General features: G+C 34.4%; 1 protein-coding gene across 1 annotated transcript in view; it reads right to left on the reverse strand.

Annotated features, from left to right (window-relative positions):
- The window catches only part of Pdhx (pyruvate dehydrogenase complex component X), a 68,299-nt gene that overhangs the window by 40,246 nt on the left and 11,956 nt on the right, over positions 1-16,097 (reverse strand). The window contains exon 2 of the mRNA XM_078046241.1: positions 7,840-7,920. Within this exon, the coding sequence (XP_077902367.1) occupies positions 7,840-7,920 (81 nt within the window). The remainder of the gene's footprint in view (positions 1-7,839; positions 7,921-16,097) is intronic.

The following is a 16,097-nucleotide window of genomic DNA, read 5'->3' on the forward strand; positions in this document are numbered from 1 at the left end:
TGTAGAGAAACTGCACACAATCAACAATAAAAAACGTAATTTTAAAAGCTATCAGAGGAAAAAAAAACATATTACCTCAATGGAATGACAGACTGAGAGCACACTTCTCAGCAGCTGCAATAGAGTTCAGAAGACAATGAAGCAATATCTTCAAAAAGCTGAGGAAAAATAACTGTCTAGAATTTTACATGCAGCCAAACCATCAATTAAGAATGACAAAAAGTATTTTTTAGACATATAAAAGCTAGAAAATTTACCATTATTGGCAATCACTTCAAAGAGCTCATACAAGATTGTCATCAAGAAGAAAAGTAGACACAGAAAGGACCCATGAGACACAAGAAAAAAGTTACCACAAAAGCTGCTATAATGCTAACCATTTATCACTTAAAAGGTCATGTTTGAAGGTCAAAAAGTAAAAACTCAAAAACTAAAAATCAATAAGATGAATAAGGGAATGTTTAGGTGATGTGAACCATACTTAACTTTGATTCAATTAGGAAAAAATACTGAATAACTACATTTTTTGACAAAATTTAAGAATTTAAAAATAGAAATATAATCTATATCAATTAAAAAAATCAGAGGCAAAACAGAAAATAAAAACGATCACTTAACAGAAAGTATGCCCATAAAAAGAAAAGGCAGAGAATAAAAACAGAAATGCACAAAAAACAGCAAAAATAAATTCAAATGTATAAATAACCACAATAATTGTAAACGGATTAAAACTACATATAAAAGTAGTGGTTATGAAAATACAGAAATAAAATCTTGGTAAAAATAGCTTAGAAGAGACAGACCTAAACCCTAAATAGAAAAAAAAAAAGGATAGAAAATATAAGGCATACAAATACACCCCCATCTCTTCACATATACACCCAAATAGCTGAAATAGCAATATTAACAGGTGAATACAATGAAAAAATGTGAAAGAAAATCTAAAATACTAGTAAGTTAATAAGTGTGCTCTGAAAGTTTCCTTAGAATGAATCTCATCTGAGCCTGAGAGGATGAGGAGATAAATAAAGGGTAATGATTCAGGCAGAAGGTAGCATACCCAGAGGCCTGGGAGCAAAGAGAACACGCCCCTTTGGGGGAACTAGCAAACATTACATGAGAGAAGCAATGAAAGATTAGGCTGGTGAGATATGCAGGAACAGACCAAAAAGGACCATTGTATGTCATACAGAGAATGTCCCAGTGTCATATATTTTATCTTACGTACTTCTTTACACAGATGTTTTAGTTAAAATAGATCATACTCCAAAAGGAAAAATAAAAAAGCACTATTCTGTTTCTGTAGTAACCATGGGAGAGATCACTGAATTATGCAACCTACCATAAAACCACTTCTTAGATGGCTGGAAAATAAATTCTGGCCTTAAGAAACCAAGTAAAATGAAACTATATCATTGTGCTCATCCATGTTCAAATTTCAACCACTCTTTAAGAACTATCTATTCTTCTGCTTCAGCCATGTAACTTTCTCTTGGTACATCAACTGACAAGTTTTTGTTTCTATTCCTGAATTCCAGTAACAGTTATAACTAATTTGAAAAGAACCACAAATTGCAATATAAAATGTTATATTGCTACTACTAATTACTTTTTAAAAATTGTATTTTTCTCTACTTACTAGAAAATACTGTGAACTTTTCCACAATAGAAACAGGGCACATTAGAGATGTTTTATAACACTCCCATTCCTCAGATCTCAGGCCAGTGCCTCATATGAGATGCACTTCAGATTAAATGCTTTACAAAAAAACTGTAATAACTTAACATATCCTTATTTCCTTATGAGGTACACATCAAACTGTCCTTTACATGTCTTTTCATTCTCCCATTTGATTTGTAGAATGTTTCTAATTTTAAAGACATGTAACCCCGTTTCTTATGTTCTTTAAACAATACCCACATCTTGCCACATAACAGCACATATGTCAGCTAAATAAGAATGCTGAGAAACAGACAAAAACTACTGTAGTATAAAGAGCTTTGTCCATAAACTACAGCAACATTTAAAACATTATACTTTCATATAAAGAAGCATTACCCCTAACTTATTATGAAACTAAATTCTATCTATTGATAATCAAATCCAACATAAATGCCGAAAGAAAGTTTTGAGACTAAATGCCACAAAGATGCAAGTCTGCTAAGTTTCAGCTTTGATCAACAAGTTAGCACTATATTAAGAAAGACTGCTTGGCAGAGTAGTTAAAAGGAACCTCTCCCAAGTCAGACATATCAGATATGAGTTTCATTTGAAGGCTGAACACTTAGTAGTGATCTAGTCACTTCATCTTAATCTCTTTGACTCTCAGGAAGAGATTAAAAAAAAAAAATCACAGACTTGGAAGTGTTAGGTTAACACTTCACTTACACCTTTACATAACACTTCACATCTTCAGATAGAACTAAAAATATTAGGTACAACTAGTAACAACGATTAAAACTCAAGATCCATTATTCGCTCCTCTTCCACAGTCTATTATTTCAAACAGATCATTCAACAAATATTAATGTATAAGACATTGTAGTAAGCACTGAGTACAAAAACAACAAGATATGGTTCTATTTGTAAAGAGTTTATAGTCTAGTGGAAAAGACTGAGCAGCCAGGACAGAGACTCATGGACGATCTGAGGGACAGAAGGCTTCTCAGTTGTCACGTTGATGGCTGACTGGCTGCAGAAGATGGCAGCCCTGGAGTGTTCCTGAGCCATCTTCTCGAGGTCGGTGTCAGTGGTGTAGGTGGAGCGGGCCCGGAGCGAGAGTGCGGGCCCCAGGAGGGGCCAGACCAGAGGCCCGCCCGGGGGCCGCTCCCCAGCACCGATGCCAGCATCATATCCTGTTCCTTCGTCCAGATGAGCAGCTGTCAGAGCTGAGGATGGAAGTATACAGAGGCTTCCCTGTGTCTTAGTAAATTCTAGGCATGAAATAGTGTCTTAGTCAAACACAGTTTATATTATTAACCAAACACATCCTGTGGTTTTTATAAAATACTTTTGTCCTGCCAAAAATTTAAGACTAAGTCTTCATTTCCAAGATGTATGATGGTATAGGGCTACTTGTTGTCTGAAAAACCAAGTAAATCAGATCTACATAAACATGAAAGAGAAAAACCTCTTCTTATTGCTATGTTGAGAGACATTAATGTATTTGCTCAGCAAACATCTACAAGTTGCCCCTATATGAATGACACTGTATAACACACCATGGTTAAAAATAATAAAATAGAAATGCTACAAGAAGTTCCTAATCAGACCAAGAGTACCAGCTGACAATGCCAATCCCACCCGATTAGTACACAACAGAACGGTAATAGAGAAGAGGGACCCCTAATCACAGTCTGTCAATGCTTATCACTTCATCATAATTAAAAGGATGATATTTGCATGGTCTCAGGACCTGAGGCAGTCTGGCTGCTAGGCCAGTCAAATCCTGCCCGGGGTGCTGACAGCATGAGTGGTAGTTTGAGAAGGAGACCATCACATCAGGTTAAACTCCCATACATCCCTCTGGTGTCTTCTTTACCTGTTTAGTGGTTACTGTATTGAACAGTTTGGCAAAGTACTTTATCGCCACAGAGAGTTCCATTGATTAATACTGTAATCTACGATTCATTCACCAATTTTACAATTTTGATCTAACATAACTGTTAGCAATAACTGTAAAAAAGCATAATGATAAAAGCAATTCAGCAACAAAAGTAACGAACTTGCTAATACTTGTTACAACATGGATGATCTCAACCATGCTAAATGAAAACTCTACATTATGATTACTATTTACATGAAATGTCTAGAAAAGGCAAAATTTTAGAGACAGAAACCAGATCAAAACTGTCTAAAGCCAGGGATGGGAGACGAAAGCAACTGCAATCAAGTAGCACAGAACATTTCGGGATGACAGAAGTGTTCTAAAAATGGACTATGGTAAGTTGCACAATCTATGCCTTTACTAAAAATAATTGGGTTGTGCACATAAAATTGGTGAATGTGTAAATTATATTTCAAAAAAGCTGTTAAAATAGTAGTATACCAAAAAAACACTGAGGCTATTTGTGAAATGTACTTTTCCAAAATTTTCCAGTTTAGCACCACAAACATATTCCCAGAAATAACAGAAACCAAAGCCTCTTCTATAGTAGAATCCAGAATCTTTGTGTAATTCTCCAATGGTACCTAGTGGTACAGGATAAAGCCCCCATCAGAACAGTTTTACTCTCAAACACTAAATTTGAGACAGTCCGACTTATACAAAAGCTGTGTGGAAGAGTCAAAATTCCCAGTTATACAACAAAAGAAAGGCTCACTAAGAATGACAGCCTCTGGATTGAAGAATCACACCTAGAGCAGCAGAGGACATCACTTGCTAAGCACCTATGTCTGCTCCAGACACCATGTGCTAAGCACGTCACACAATTGTTCCAGTGTGGTTTTGTTTATAGTGCTTCTTGGCAGAGCGAAAATCTAAAAATATTAATCTCAAGGAAAAAAATATTTTTCATATGTGTAAATATTCTCTCATGAAAGGGGAACAAATATTTCTTTTTGTTGTTTTAACAGATTTGACTTTTCAACTGATGAAAAAATAAAACTATGGCCACTTTAATAAACAGAAATTACCTGAAGTATATTTTCTGTACCACAACCCCACCCTCCTAAACACCTGTAATAAAGATGTAGAATTACAGTTCAACTTACCTTTCAAGATATTTTGAAATTGTGTGTTATTTAGCACTTTCAAAATATCTTCTCTACTGTTTTATTTTATTAGCAGTACAGAAGACTGAACCCAGGGCCTTGTGCACACAAGATAAGTGCTCTACTATTAAGCTACATACCTAGGCCTTTTATTTTTATTTTTTGAGCCTAGGTCTTGCTAAATTCCTCAGGCTGGACTCCAACTTGTGATCCTTCTGCCTCAGCCTCTCAAGTAGCTGTGTGATATTAGTGTGTACCACCACACTCAGCTTCTACTAATTTTATGATGCATACTTTTAATTCAATCCTCAGACTAAATAAGCATCCTATTACTATTAAACTAGTGTCCTAAGATTCATTAGCTCAAAAAGATGAAAATAATTTACATGCTATTATTGCACATAACTCAGAATATAAAAATAAATTATGATTGAATTTGAAGCTATGATATACCTCTTTGTATTTAGTTTTAGTTGGACACAAAATCTTTATTTTATTTTTCTGAGGTGCTGAGGATTGAACCCAGCGCCTCGCACATGCTAGGCAAGCACTCTACCACTAAGCCACAACCCCCAGCCTTTATGATATCCCTTTGATTTCATCTAGCTTAACTCACTCCAGGTAGTTCTCACGGCAACAGAGAAACTCCAAAGGGCAAATCGTGATTCTTTTATTGCATCCTTACCTCCCTAGCTTAAAACATGCAATAATAAAAGTAGATGTGAATGTGAATTAGAGTCTCAGATTTTCAAGAAACCTTGAAAGTTTATATAACCGAACTGCTATCCACAGGCTATTGGATCATTATCTAGGCCTTTGCTAAAAATTAATTAGATTGATAACTAGATACAACAGCACTCTTTTTCATTAAAAATTTTCAATATTCTTAATGTTTTAAATTCCATTAACCATACATTAATAAAGATCTCAATATAAACAAAAAGCATAGCTAATGAGAAGTATATAAAAAAGGGAATATGTTTTCAATATAAATTTATAATCTAATAGTCCCTTTTTGAATGAGTCAAGTGTCACCATCAATGTACCAAGCACCAAGCGTAGTTAGACTTATCCCAATGAGTACATAAACATTAATGAAAAGAAGTAAGTTATACTCAAAAGAAGAATTAAACGGCAAAGTTTAAAAAAGTAAGTTTAAAAAAGAAGCTAGTGGATCACCAAGAAACTAGGATTCAGATTGCTCTTAATTATTCACTGTATTGGTAAACAAGATTTTCCCTTCAACTGGCAGAACACAGAATTTTAAGAGCAACCTTCAGGGAAATATGCTCCAGAGACTTAAAATACATCCTGGCCTACCCTACATGAAAACAGCACAGTGTTATCAAAAGTAAAAAGACCAAAATGATGAGACACCACACCTCCTGGCCTGAAATCATACAGTCCATATTTCAATTGTTACGTATAATTTATTACCAGTGAGCTAGAAGTTGGAGAGAAACGTGGCCCAGTTTAAAAAACAGAAACAAATTCCTATCCACTTGCCTATCTGTTCTCATAGTGTGAAGAAATTCAGTCTTCTTCTAGGCAAGCCTTTACCACTCTACCACTGAGCCACATCCTCAGCCCTAATCTTTTTTTTTTTTTGAAGACCCATATCAAATACTATCTCATCTCAAAGCCTTCCTGGATCCTGTCACATTCCCTGATTTTGGCTTCTCTCCCTTCTGCTCATATATTTACTAATCAACTGTTTACAGTTCTGCCAGGTCTGTTCCAATTACTGCATTAACCATAACAGGGACGCATTAACACATTTGGACATATTCTCTGCTATGGAGGAGAATTTAGTAATGCTTCCAATCACACAGGTAAATCCTAACCAGGAACAGTCAGCTGGACAGCCTCACTGTGCTACATCTCCTAGTATGGATACCTGCCTAATCCATAGGACAAAGCTTCTGCTCTGAGGCCCATTCTGTTATCTATCTTCTTGTTTTTCCTAGCACCCCAGAATCCCTCAAAGAATGGCAGCCTTGCCCCAAACTCCCAAGCTTATTTGGCTGGTATTGTCAAATAAGTATTTGCTGGCCTTCTTCCCAAGCCCCATACATGTCATCATTAGCAAAAGTTATACCACGAGTGGCTAGACTTCCTGGAATCACAACAGAACTCTGCCACACTCTCAATTCTTACCTGTGACTTAAACTCTCCAGATGCTCTTTTATAATTACTTTCTGGATGACACGAGACGAGAATTTGCCTTAGCAAAATCTGTACCCACTGAATCACAAATGGAAATCCAGGAAGTCCTTGCCAGGGCTAGCCACTTGCTTGGTTTTTGTTTTTTTATACCAGAGAATGAACTCAGGGGTGCTTAACTATTGAGCCATATCCCCACCCCTTTTTATATTTTTTTATTTTGAGATAGAGTCTCACCAAGTTGCTCAGGACCTTGCTAAGTTGCTGAGGCTGGCTTTGAACTTGTGATCCTCCTACTGCCTCAGCTTCCTAAGTCACTGGGATTGTAGGAGTGAGCCACTGCACCGAGTACGCATTTATTTTTAGTTGGTTCTTTCTAGATATATATGACAGTACAGTGTATTTTGATAAATTACACATACATAGAGTATAACTTAGTCTGAATAGGATCCTATTCTTGCCATTCTTTTAAAACACCAACCCCACCATTTTAATTATATAGGCTTAATAGTATGTTTCAATAACTAGAAGTCTACTGCCCATCTCTACTGCTCTTCTTTTGAGGCTTTTCCTTATTAGTCTTACTTATTTTCCCTCTTACAATCAACTTCCCTAGCTCCAGGAAAATAGGCATCACACAGTCATGATAGAGTTATAAACTAAAGGTTTTGATAAAAGCATGAGGTTGAAACTAAAATCTAAGAAAAAGGACTGAAAATTAAAAAAACCTTTAAAATATTTTAAAATTCAGTGCGTGTGGAAACACACAGGATGAACCCAAAAAACTTTGCTACATTACATGGGAAATTTTTATTTAAACAAACCTATATTAGTAGCAAAGAAACAAAAGTTACTTCATATAGATTATGTACTGTGTAATACAACTGATTAGAAAAAAGCCAAAATAACCAGGAAGAGTGATCAAAAAAGAACAGTAGACACCAATTATGTTCTTAACTCACCTTCCTTTTTCAGCCATTTGACAATGTTTCCCTCTTCCATTGTAGGTGACAGAGATGGCATTAGAACCTTAATAGGATCAACTGAAAGTGGAAAAAAAACAAAGATTAGCCTCTCCCAAAAAAGTACACACAAGGAATTAATATCAATTCAAATAAATTACTATCAAATTCTATGGAGAAAGAGGGTACTCCAAAGACAATTCCCAGATGACAAATAAAGTGTCTAGTAAATACTATGGAAACATAACATTCTCAACTGTGCATATTTTTATAAAACTTTTTAAAAAAATACTTGACCACTTTCATAATTAGGTGCTTATAAGTTAAAAAAGAAAAATTGATTTAAGTTTCATCTCCTTTCCCTTTTATCTCTGCAAAAAAATATTTCAGGTAAAATGATCACAAGAAAAGATAAGAAAAAATAACATCAAAACAGGATTTTGGGGGCTGGGGCTGGGGCTAGGGCTCAGTGGTAGTGCACTTGCCTGGCATGTGTACGGCACTGGGTTCGGTTCTCAGCACCACATATAAATAAATAAAATAAAGGTCTTTCAACAACTAAAAAAAAAAAAACCAGGACTCTGATGACCTAGAGCAGAATAATCAAGATCAGACTTTAAGAAATTGGTTGTTGTAATGTACCTCTAAACCTACACTACACAATATTCAAAGGTATAATATTATACTTTTCAATATTCAATGATTCAATATTCAAACAGTATATTATATTACTTAATATTCAACTGTAGGTGACAGAGATAGCATTTCAATTTTTTTAAGATTGAAAGGAAAAGTTTATCTAGTCAAGGCTGATCAGGCAAGAAACTAAGCAGTTGAACTGATCTCAGATTTTGTTCCCTATCACAATTCAACGGAGGATTCAAAAAGGCTGACCTTAAACCTGAGACACCTCTCACTGAAGCAAATTATTTTTTCCTTAGACACCCAAAAAGGAGACAGTATATATCTGCTTCCCAATAATCACTCACCGTCCAGGACTATACTCAAAGAGCACACAGCTTTTGATTAAAATTTATATAAAGGTTATACTAATAAACTACTGTAACAACAAATTACATTCCCTGAAGTCTTTCACAGAACCATTCTCTTCTCAGATATTCAACACTCAAGACTCAAAAAAAAGTAAAATACTGCAGCACAGCTAACATATTTCAAATGTGGAAGAGGAGAGAATGGAGTTTACTCCCCATTAATGTATTAGGATTAACAGTAAGGAAATTTAGCACTCATGTTAAATGAGGTTAAATAAAATGAGGTTTCCTTTGGGAAATGGAACTAATTTTACAGTGACTTTTGGAGAATTCCGATGGCTTCATGTTAAAGGTACTTCCAAGAATATTAAGAAGAAAGGTTCTGTCCGTTCTCTACTTCTTCACTCCTCTGTACAGGACTGGGAAAAAGCATGTCTACCTGCCTCAGCTTTTGTCCTCATTTTCTTTTAAGACCTTCCTGTCTATAGGGAACCTACATTTTCCTCTGAGCTCTTCCATGGCCCTGCATGGCCCTGCATCAATGAACCTGCCTTTGAAAGACAGATCCAGGGCTGGGGATGTGGCTCAAGTGGTAGCATGCTCGCCTGGCATGTGTGTGCACGCCCAGGTTCGATCCTCAGCACCACATACAAAGAAAGATGTTGTGTCCGCTGAAAACTAAAAAATAAATATTAAAAAAAAATTCTCTCTCTCTCTCTCTCTCAAAAAAAGAAAGAAGAAGAAGAAGAAAAAAGAAAGATCCATAGGCTCACCTCTCCCTGTTCCCATCATCAGGGTTCATTGGGTGTGAGAGGACAATCCATATGTTTGCTCTGTATACACAAACTCTCTCCCTCAAACAAAAAGCCAAACTTTAAATATGGGGTTATACTGGAAAGTCCAACTGTGGAAGGCCTCAGCTCTGCATCACATTCTCTAATCCAGCCTATCAGCGACTCTACCCACCCACTGGATCCTCATACATCTGACTCCTTTCCTCTCTTACATTTGGTATCAAATTCTAAGACAGCTAGAATTATCACTTTTAATGGCCCAAAATGATAAAGCCCAAACTAAATTCAAAGTGAGCATGACCATTTCACCAATATGAAGACCACAGTTCAGATTAAGGGAGCTGAATCTGTCCGCCTAGCTCTCTAGGCTGTCCTTTATTAGACTCTGTTACTTTGTTTCTCATGTTCCTTACAAATACTGATCATCAGTTGATTGCTGATTATTTATAGGGCTGGTGATGTAGCTCAGCTGTAATGCATTCTTAGGTTTAATCCCCAGCACACATACAGTTATTTTGGAAAGGACTGCAGAATATTGACCATCAAACTCCTGTCACTTATAACTCTCAATAATTATTGTTGCAAGTTGCATTTAATTCCCAAGCTACCTCTAATTGAAAGACAAATTACTGAGTATAGCTTTCTAAATTTTTGCACTTTTTCTAGTAAAATAAGTCCATAAACAAGCACATTCAGACATTACACAGGTAGAAAACAATGCAAACTACTATGCCCAACCTTAATGCATGGAATCTATAAAACAGTGGAATGCTAAATTATTGAATGAACTACAATCAGGGAAGTACACTTGGGAAAAACACACAGATCAAATCCAAATCACAACAATCCTACACTTGAAAATGAAAGAATTTTAAAGTGCTAAAGCTTAATACATTAAACAAATTTGGAAATAATAAACTGAACTTTCTAATCTCCTAGATAATTTTGTCTGCTGCCTTAAGTCTCCTCCCTTTTTCTTTTTTTTTTTTTTAACATGGCTTGATGAAAAAAACATTTGCCTAAAAAATGTAGAGCCAACTCAACCTTCAGCATTTGTTTTTTAAGCTGGTAATGACAAATGTGCTTTTTGTTTAAAAATAAATAAATAAATAAAAAGCCAGATCGGTGGCTTTAATCATGCCTGTAATCCCAGTGCCCGAGGAGGAGGATCATGAGTTCAAAGCCAGCCTCAGCAATGGCAAGGTTCTTTTAGCCATTTAGTGAGACCCTGTCTCTAAATAAAATACAAAACAAGACTGGGAATGTGGCTCAGTGATCCAGGGCCCCTGAGTTCAATCCCCGGTACTCAAAAAAAGGGCAAAACCCCTTAACTTCTAAACAGTATCATGGTAAGAAGCACAACTTAAAAAAAAGAATCCCAATGTGCTGACTATCAACAATTATGGCATTATGAGACTGACTACTTCATATATGAATGAATCCATCAAATAAAGTTCCACTTCAAGGCACAAAATAAATGGACCTCAATAATTCTACATTCATTTTCCAATTTATGACAAATACTAAATCAATTCTCTCAAAACAAAGTCTCTCTTCAATATTTTTATACTTTGGTTCAGTTGCCATGATAAAATTCAAATTTATTTTATGATTCTATCTCCTATGATAATTTCTCACCTAGAGACTTTCATATTTGCATTATTCCTGACATAAAGGACTATTTTATGAAATGTCTGCATTAAGTATTTTTTTCCAAAGCACAACATCAAGCATCTCAAACACTTTCATGTTTTAAAATTTAAAAAAAAAACACATTTTTCAGTCACCCTTCATGGATGAACTGAAATTGCTTCTCTGAATAATGATAATAAAATATAAAAATTCTGTAATAGATCACTATCCTTATTCTGCAATGAAGGTGACATAAATGGAAGAAAGATTTTGACATCTCCATTATTCAGTACCATCTCTTGATTGATTATACTGGCTTATTATGGAATAAAAAGTGTAATATATTCTCTGACTACTCTAACCGATCAATCCTATGACTTTAATGGTAGAAAAAACATTTCAAAATAAAAGCATTAATTTATTAGTAGGAGTCCACATTTCATTCTAGTTCCTTCTTTGGACTGAAATATTACATATATTTTCCAAATGTATTTTTCTGATGGGAAAGTAATTATATAATATCAGCTTTCAGTGTCAAGGTTGCACATAATTAATATCTACCCTTTAGGTTGCTGTCAACTGTCTTAACATAGTGGAGGCTTGTCTAGACTCCCTTGGAATAGAAATACCCTACACATACATTATTTAATTTTCATTAGAAATTAATGACAGCCCCCTCTTCATTTCAGTAAGCAGTACATTCTACCATTATTCTGTTAAATTGCAGAAGCCTTGAAATGTGCACCCATTATATTTCCTACTAATACTAACTGACAAAACTACAGGTAAGAAAAAAGGAAATGTGATCTTTCTAAACTGGTTATACAGGTTTTTTTTTTTTAATTAGAACTTAAAAATGCTTGAAAATTAGAATCTAATCCATTTGTAGTAATTTATTATTCTGTTCTTTTCTACAAAACTATCAAATGATGCCTAATTTTCTTATAAAGTCTGCCATTCTGTAACACTTATATAACATTAAAAATTCATAAGATGACTCTGGTAATGTATATTTCCAGCAATTTAAATTCACATATACTGATTTTAAAAGCAAATATCTCACAAATCATTATAACTATCTTTATCTCTTAATGTTTTTTGCCTCAACAGAATGACACAATAAATTAAACAGCTTAGTTTACTGCTGCTTTCCCTGCCATATCAACCACATGATCAATCTTTCAATCACTGAATTTTATAGAAGCTTCTCTAAGCAATTTTTGTTTCTTTGAATTTCTTCTTCCAATTTTTCTACAGCATATTTCTAACATTGATTTCAAATATTGTACACTGACCTAATTCTAACTTATTAGTAGTTCTTTTGTACTAAAAATAAAACTCATATTCCAACAAAATCAATTATACTAAATATCTTAAGCCAATGATATACAAGAATTGTAAAAGGCATCTGAATTAAAAAAGAATATATGCAAACTCTTAAAATATAAACGCAGAACAAATTGCTTTGTGGTTAATGGGAAGCAGATCTAAGCTCCATTACTTTGACTAAAGTAATTAAGGAAACTCAGCAGTTTACATATGGTACATTTTAGAGTCATGCTCTGGTCCATTTATGGGGCTATAACCTAAGCACACAAAAACTGTGAAATAGATAAGACCAAATGAAGAAGTAAATTACCCAGTAGTTTCTTAGTGTGGTTCCCTGTCCCTAACATTAATTTGCTTCTTCTTTAATAGGCAGAGAGATCACTCATTTAATTACTTTTCATTCCAATGCAAGAACTTACTGAATAAATTGAACCTTTAAAATTGCTGTTTAAATAAAACAATTCTGCCACCTGCAGGCTGAATGAAATAAAGCAGAATGAAGAGCAGGCAATTTAAAAATCAGCACCAGGGAACAGAATATTAAAAGTGGATCTTTGAATAAAGATAGCTGTGGCATTTTTTAAAATGAGTGCTTATCACTTAAGTTTTATAATTTTCTGTGTTCAAAGTTATTATCAAAGTGCTTATCACTTAAGTTTTATAAGTTTTCTGTGTTCAAAGTTATTTTGATGTGGGTAGTGGTCTAAAAATAGAAAAACACCTATGGCACACAACAGAAATTAATGTACAACAGTTTGTGTGAAAATAGCATTTAGAGGTCTTGACTAGCATGCTAACAAACAGATAAAGGTAACCTACCAACAGTATATAAGGTATAATCCAATTTCTATTTGGCCAGCTTGCACATACACAAAGATTAAAAGGACATACTCCAAAATGACAGCAGTAGTTACCTCTAGCTAATGGTATTATTACAGTTATTTATATTTGTTTCTTCTATACAAAGTTTATCCAATTTCACTCCCTCCCCCAAACTTAACTAAATATAAAAGTGTGTTTTTAGTTTTTGTTATTTTTAAACAGAAACCATCAAGGACATGAAGTGGGAACAATGGCACAGAACTTTGAAAATAAAAAAGTAAACAGCTAAGTAGTAACTAACTAAAGGAATCCTAGAAAGCTGAATCCTATGCCAGAGAGGATTGGGTGAACACTGAGAAGCAATTAGTGCCTGGGCACCTTGGTCCAATACTTACGTAACAACTCCACCCTCATTCAATACAAGAATGGAGGTTGTTCTCTCTGGAAGACTAACAAGAAGACCTTCGTACAGAGGTTTTTTAACCTATATAGCCGCAGACAAATAAAAACTACAAAATTAACTGAAAAATGAGCTGATATGACTAACATAACAGAAAATTCTCTGTAGATAGTATTAGGTGGTATAAGATAGTTACACAGAAAACCAAACAATTTTAAAAGGTGATAATTACCACAGATAAAGACAAACCAAAAGCAACAAGCAAAATATGGGACAATATCGGACAATCTCAGGAGTGCGCAATATTTGTTTAATATTGATAATAAATATAAATTTAGCCAAGAATTACAAAATAACTACATGGAGAAGGGAAAACAGGATAGCACTGACCAAACATCACCCACAGATAATGTCGAAACACAGACATGGGCAAATGCCAAAAGAAATTGAGGCAGAGACTAACCATATGGTTATAAACCTTTTAGAATTAGTTCACTACTTAAATTCTATGCATGTATTACTGTGCTAATAAAATATTTAATAAACATTTAACCTTCTCAACCTAAACTTGAAACTGCCTTTTTATTCTCTCCTGTACCCAGCCTTATCCTTATGGCTGATGTTCACTCACTCTTAATTTCTATTCTAACTGTATTTCAAATTTGAAAAGCAAACTATCACTAGAATGACTAGCAAATATTCCACTTTAGATTCAGTTATACTCTCCACAACCAGAGCTCAAAGCCAAAGCATTCGACAAATGTCTACAACACATCTATTATCTTAGCCTAGACCTAGACATAATCTGTTTCAAAAGGATTATAATTTAGATGGGAAGATAAATATATAAGTACTTGACAGTATAAATAAAAGTGCCATGAGACCATAGAAGAATTAAGAGCTGAGATTCTAGCTTATCAAGAAACAAACAAAACCTGGACTAGTTCTACTTATTAATTATTAGGATGGGTACAGTAACAAAACAAAACAAAACAAAAACAGAGAAAGAATGTTGGTGAGGACATGAAGAAATTAGAACCCTATGCACTGTTGGTATAAACGTAAAATGGTGTACTCACTGTGGAAAATAATAGAGCAATTTCTCAAAAAAATTATACAAAGGATTATTATGTGATGCCGAAATTGTACTTCTAGGTATATACCCGCCCAAATTGAAATCACGGACTGGAACAGATACCTGTATACCCTTGTTCATGACAGTGTTATTCACAAAAGCCAAAAGATTGAAACAACTCTGATGTACACCAGGATAAAAATGTTGGCAATATGACTGACCCATAAAAATTAAAGTGAAATGCCTGCCATTATAAAATGTCAGATGTGAAAGTTCAAATATTGTATGACCCCACATACAATATTTCTACAAGGTATGTAGAATAAGCAAACTCAGAGACAGAATAGCTGCTGCCACGTACTGAAGAAGGGAACTGGAGATTATGGTTTAATGGGCAGAGTTTTAGTATGAAATGATGAAAGAGTTCTGTGATGGCTGCACACTGATATAAACACCAGGGAAATGGTATACTTAAAAATGGTTAAAATGATGTAATAATTTATATTTTTTACCATGATATAAAATTAACTTTTAAAAAATCTGTGCTAGGCAAACAGAACAAGGGAAGAAGAAGAGCAGACACATTCCAGGTATTAGAAGCATTTCTACGCAGAGAAATAGGTGGCAATTGTTACTTAGCTTTGCTGAGGAATACAATATAATAAAAATGAAGGGTGGGCCATGTAAGGAAGACAAGAATGTTGGGACTACTTTACAGTCATCTACAGTACCTTTTAGTACATATGACCTTAAGGTATTCTATAAACCCAATTATTTTTGGTATTATTTAAATAGATATGAGAAGCCAGGAAAAATTTTTTTGAGCAAGTAAACAACAAAAACTGGACTTATTTGCAATTCCATATATATGGTTAATATTCCCAAATTATAAACTACAAAAAATACATATATACAAAAATATGTATATATAAGTATATATATGTATATATAAGTGTGTATATATATATATACACATACATATATATACACACACACACATTCATAAAACTAAAACCCATTAAATCCTGCACATCGTTCTGAGATGGTCACAATTATAAATCCTACAGAGGAACTAAATTAACAAACTTTCAGATTTTAAGTAAAAAATAAAGATACCCACAGATGTGCTGCCTGTTTTCACTCATGCAGGTCATTTGACATGAGACTAAAAAGGCATGTAGGGTCCACATATTAAGGTCTAACACATTTTGCCC

The sequence above is a fragment of the Ictidomys tridecemlineatus genome, chromosome 4 (assembly GCF_052094955.1).
Source record: "Ictidomys tridecemlineatus isolate mIctTri1 chromosome 4, mIctTri1.hap1, whole genome shotgun sequence".
NCBI classification, from domain to species: Eukaryota; Metazoa; Chordata; class Mammalia; order Rodentia; family Sciuridae; genus Ictidomys; species Ictidomys tridecemlineatus.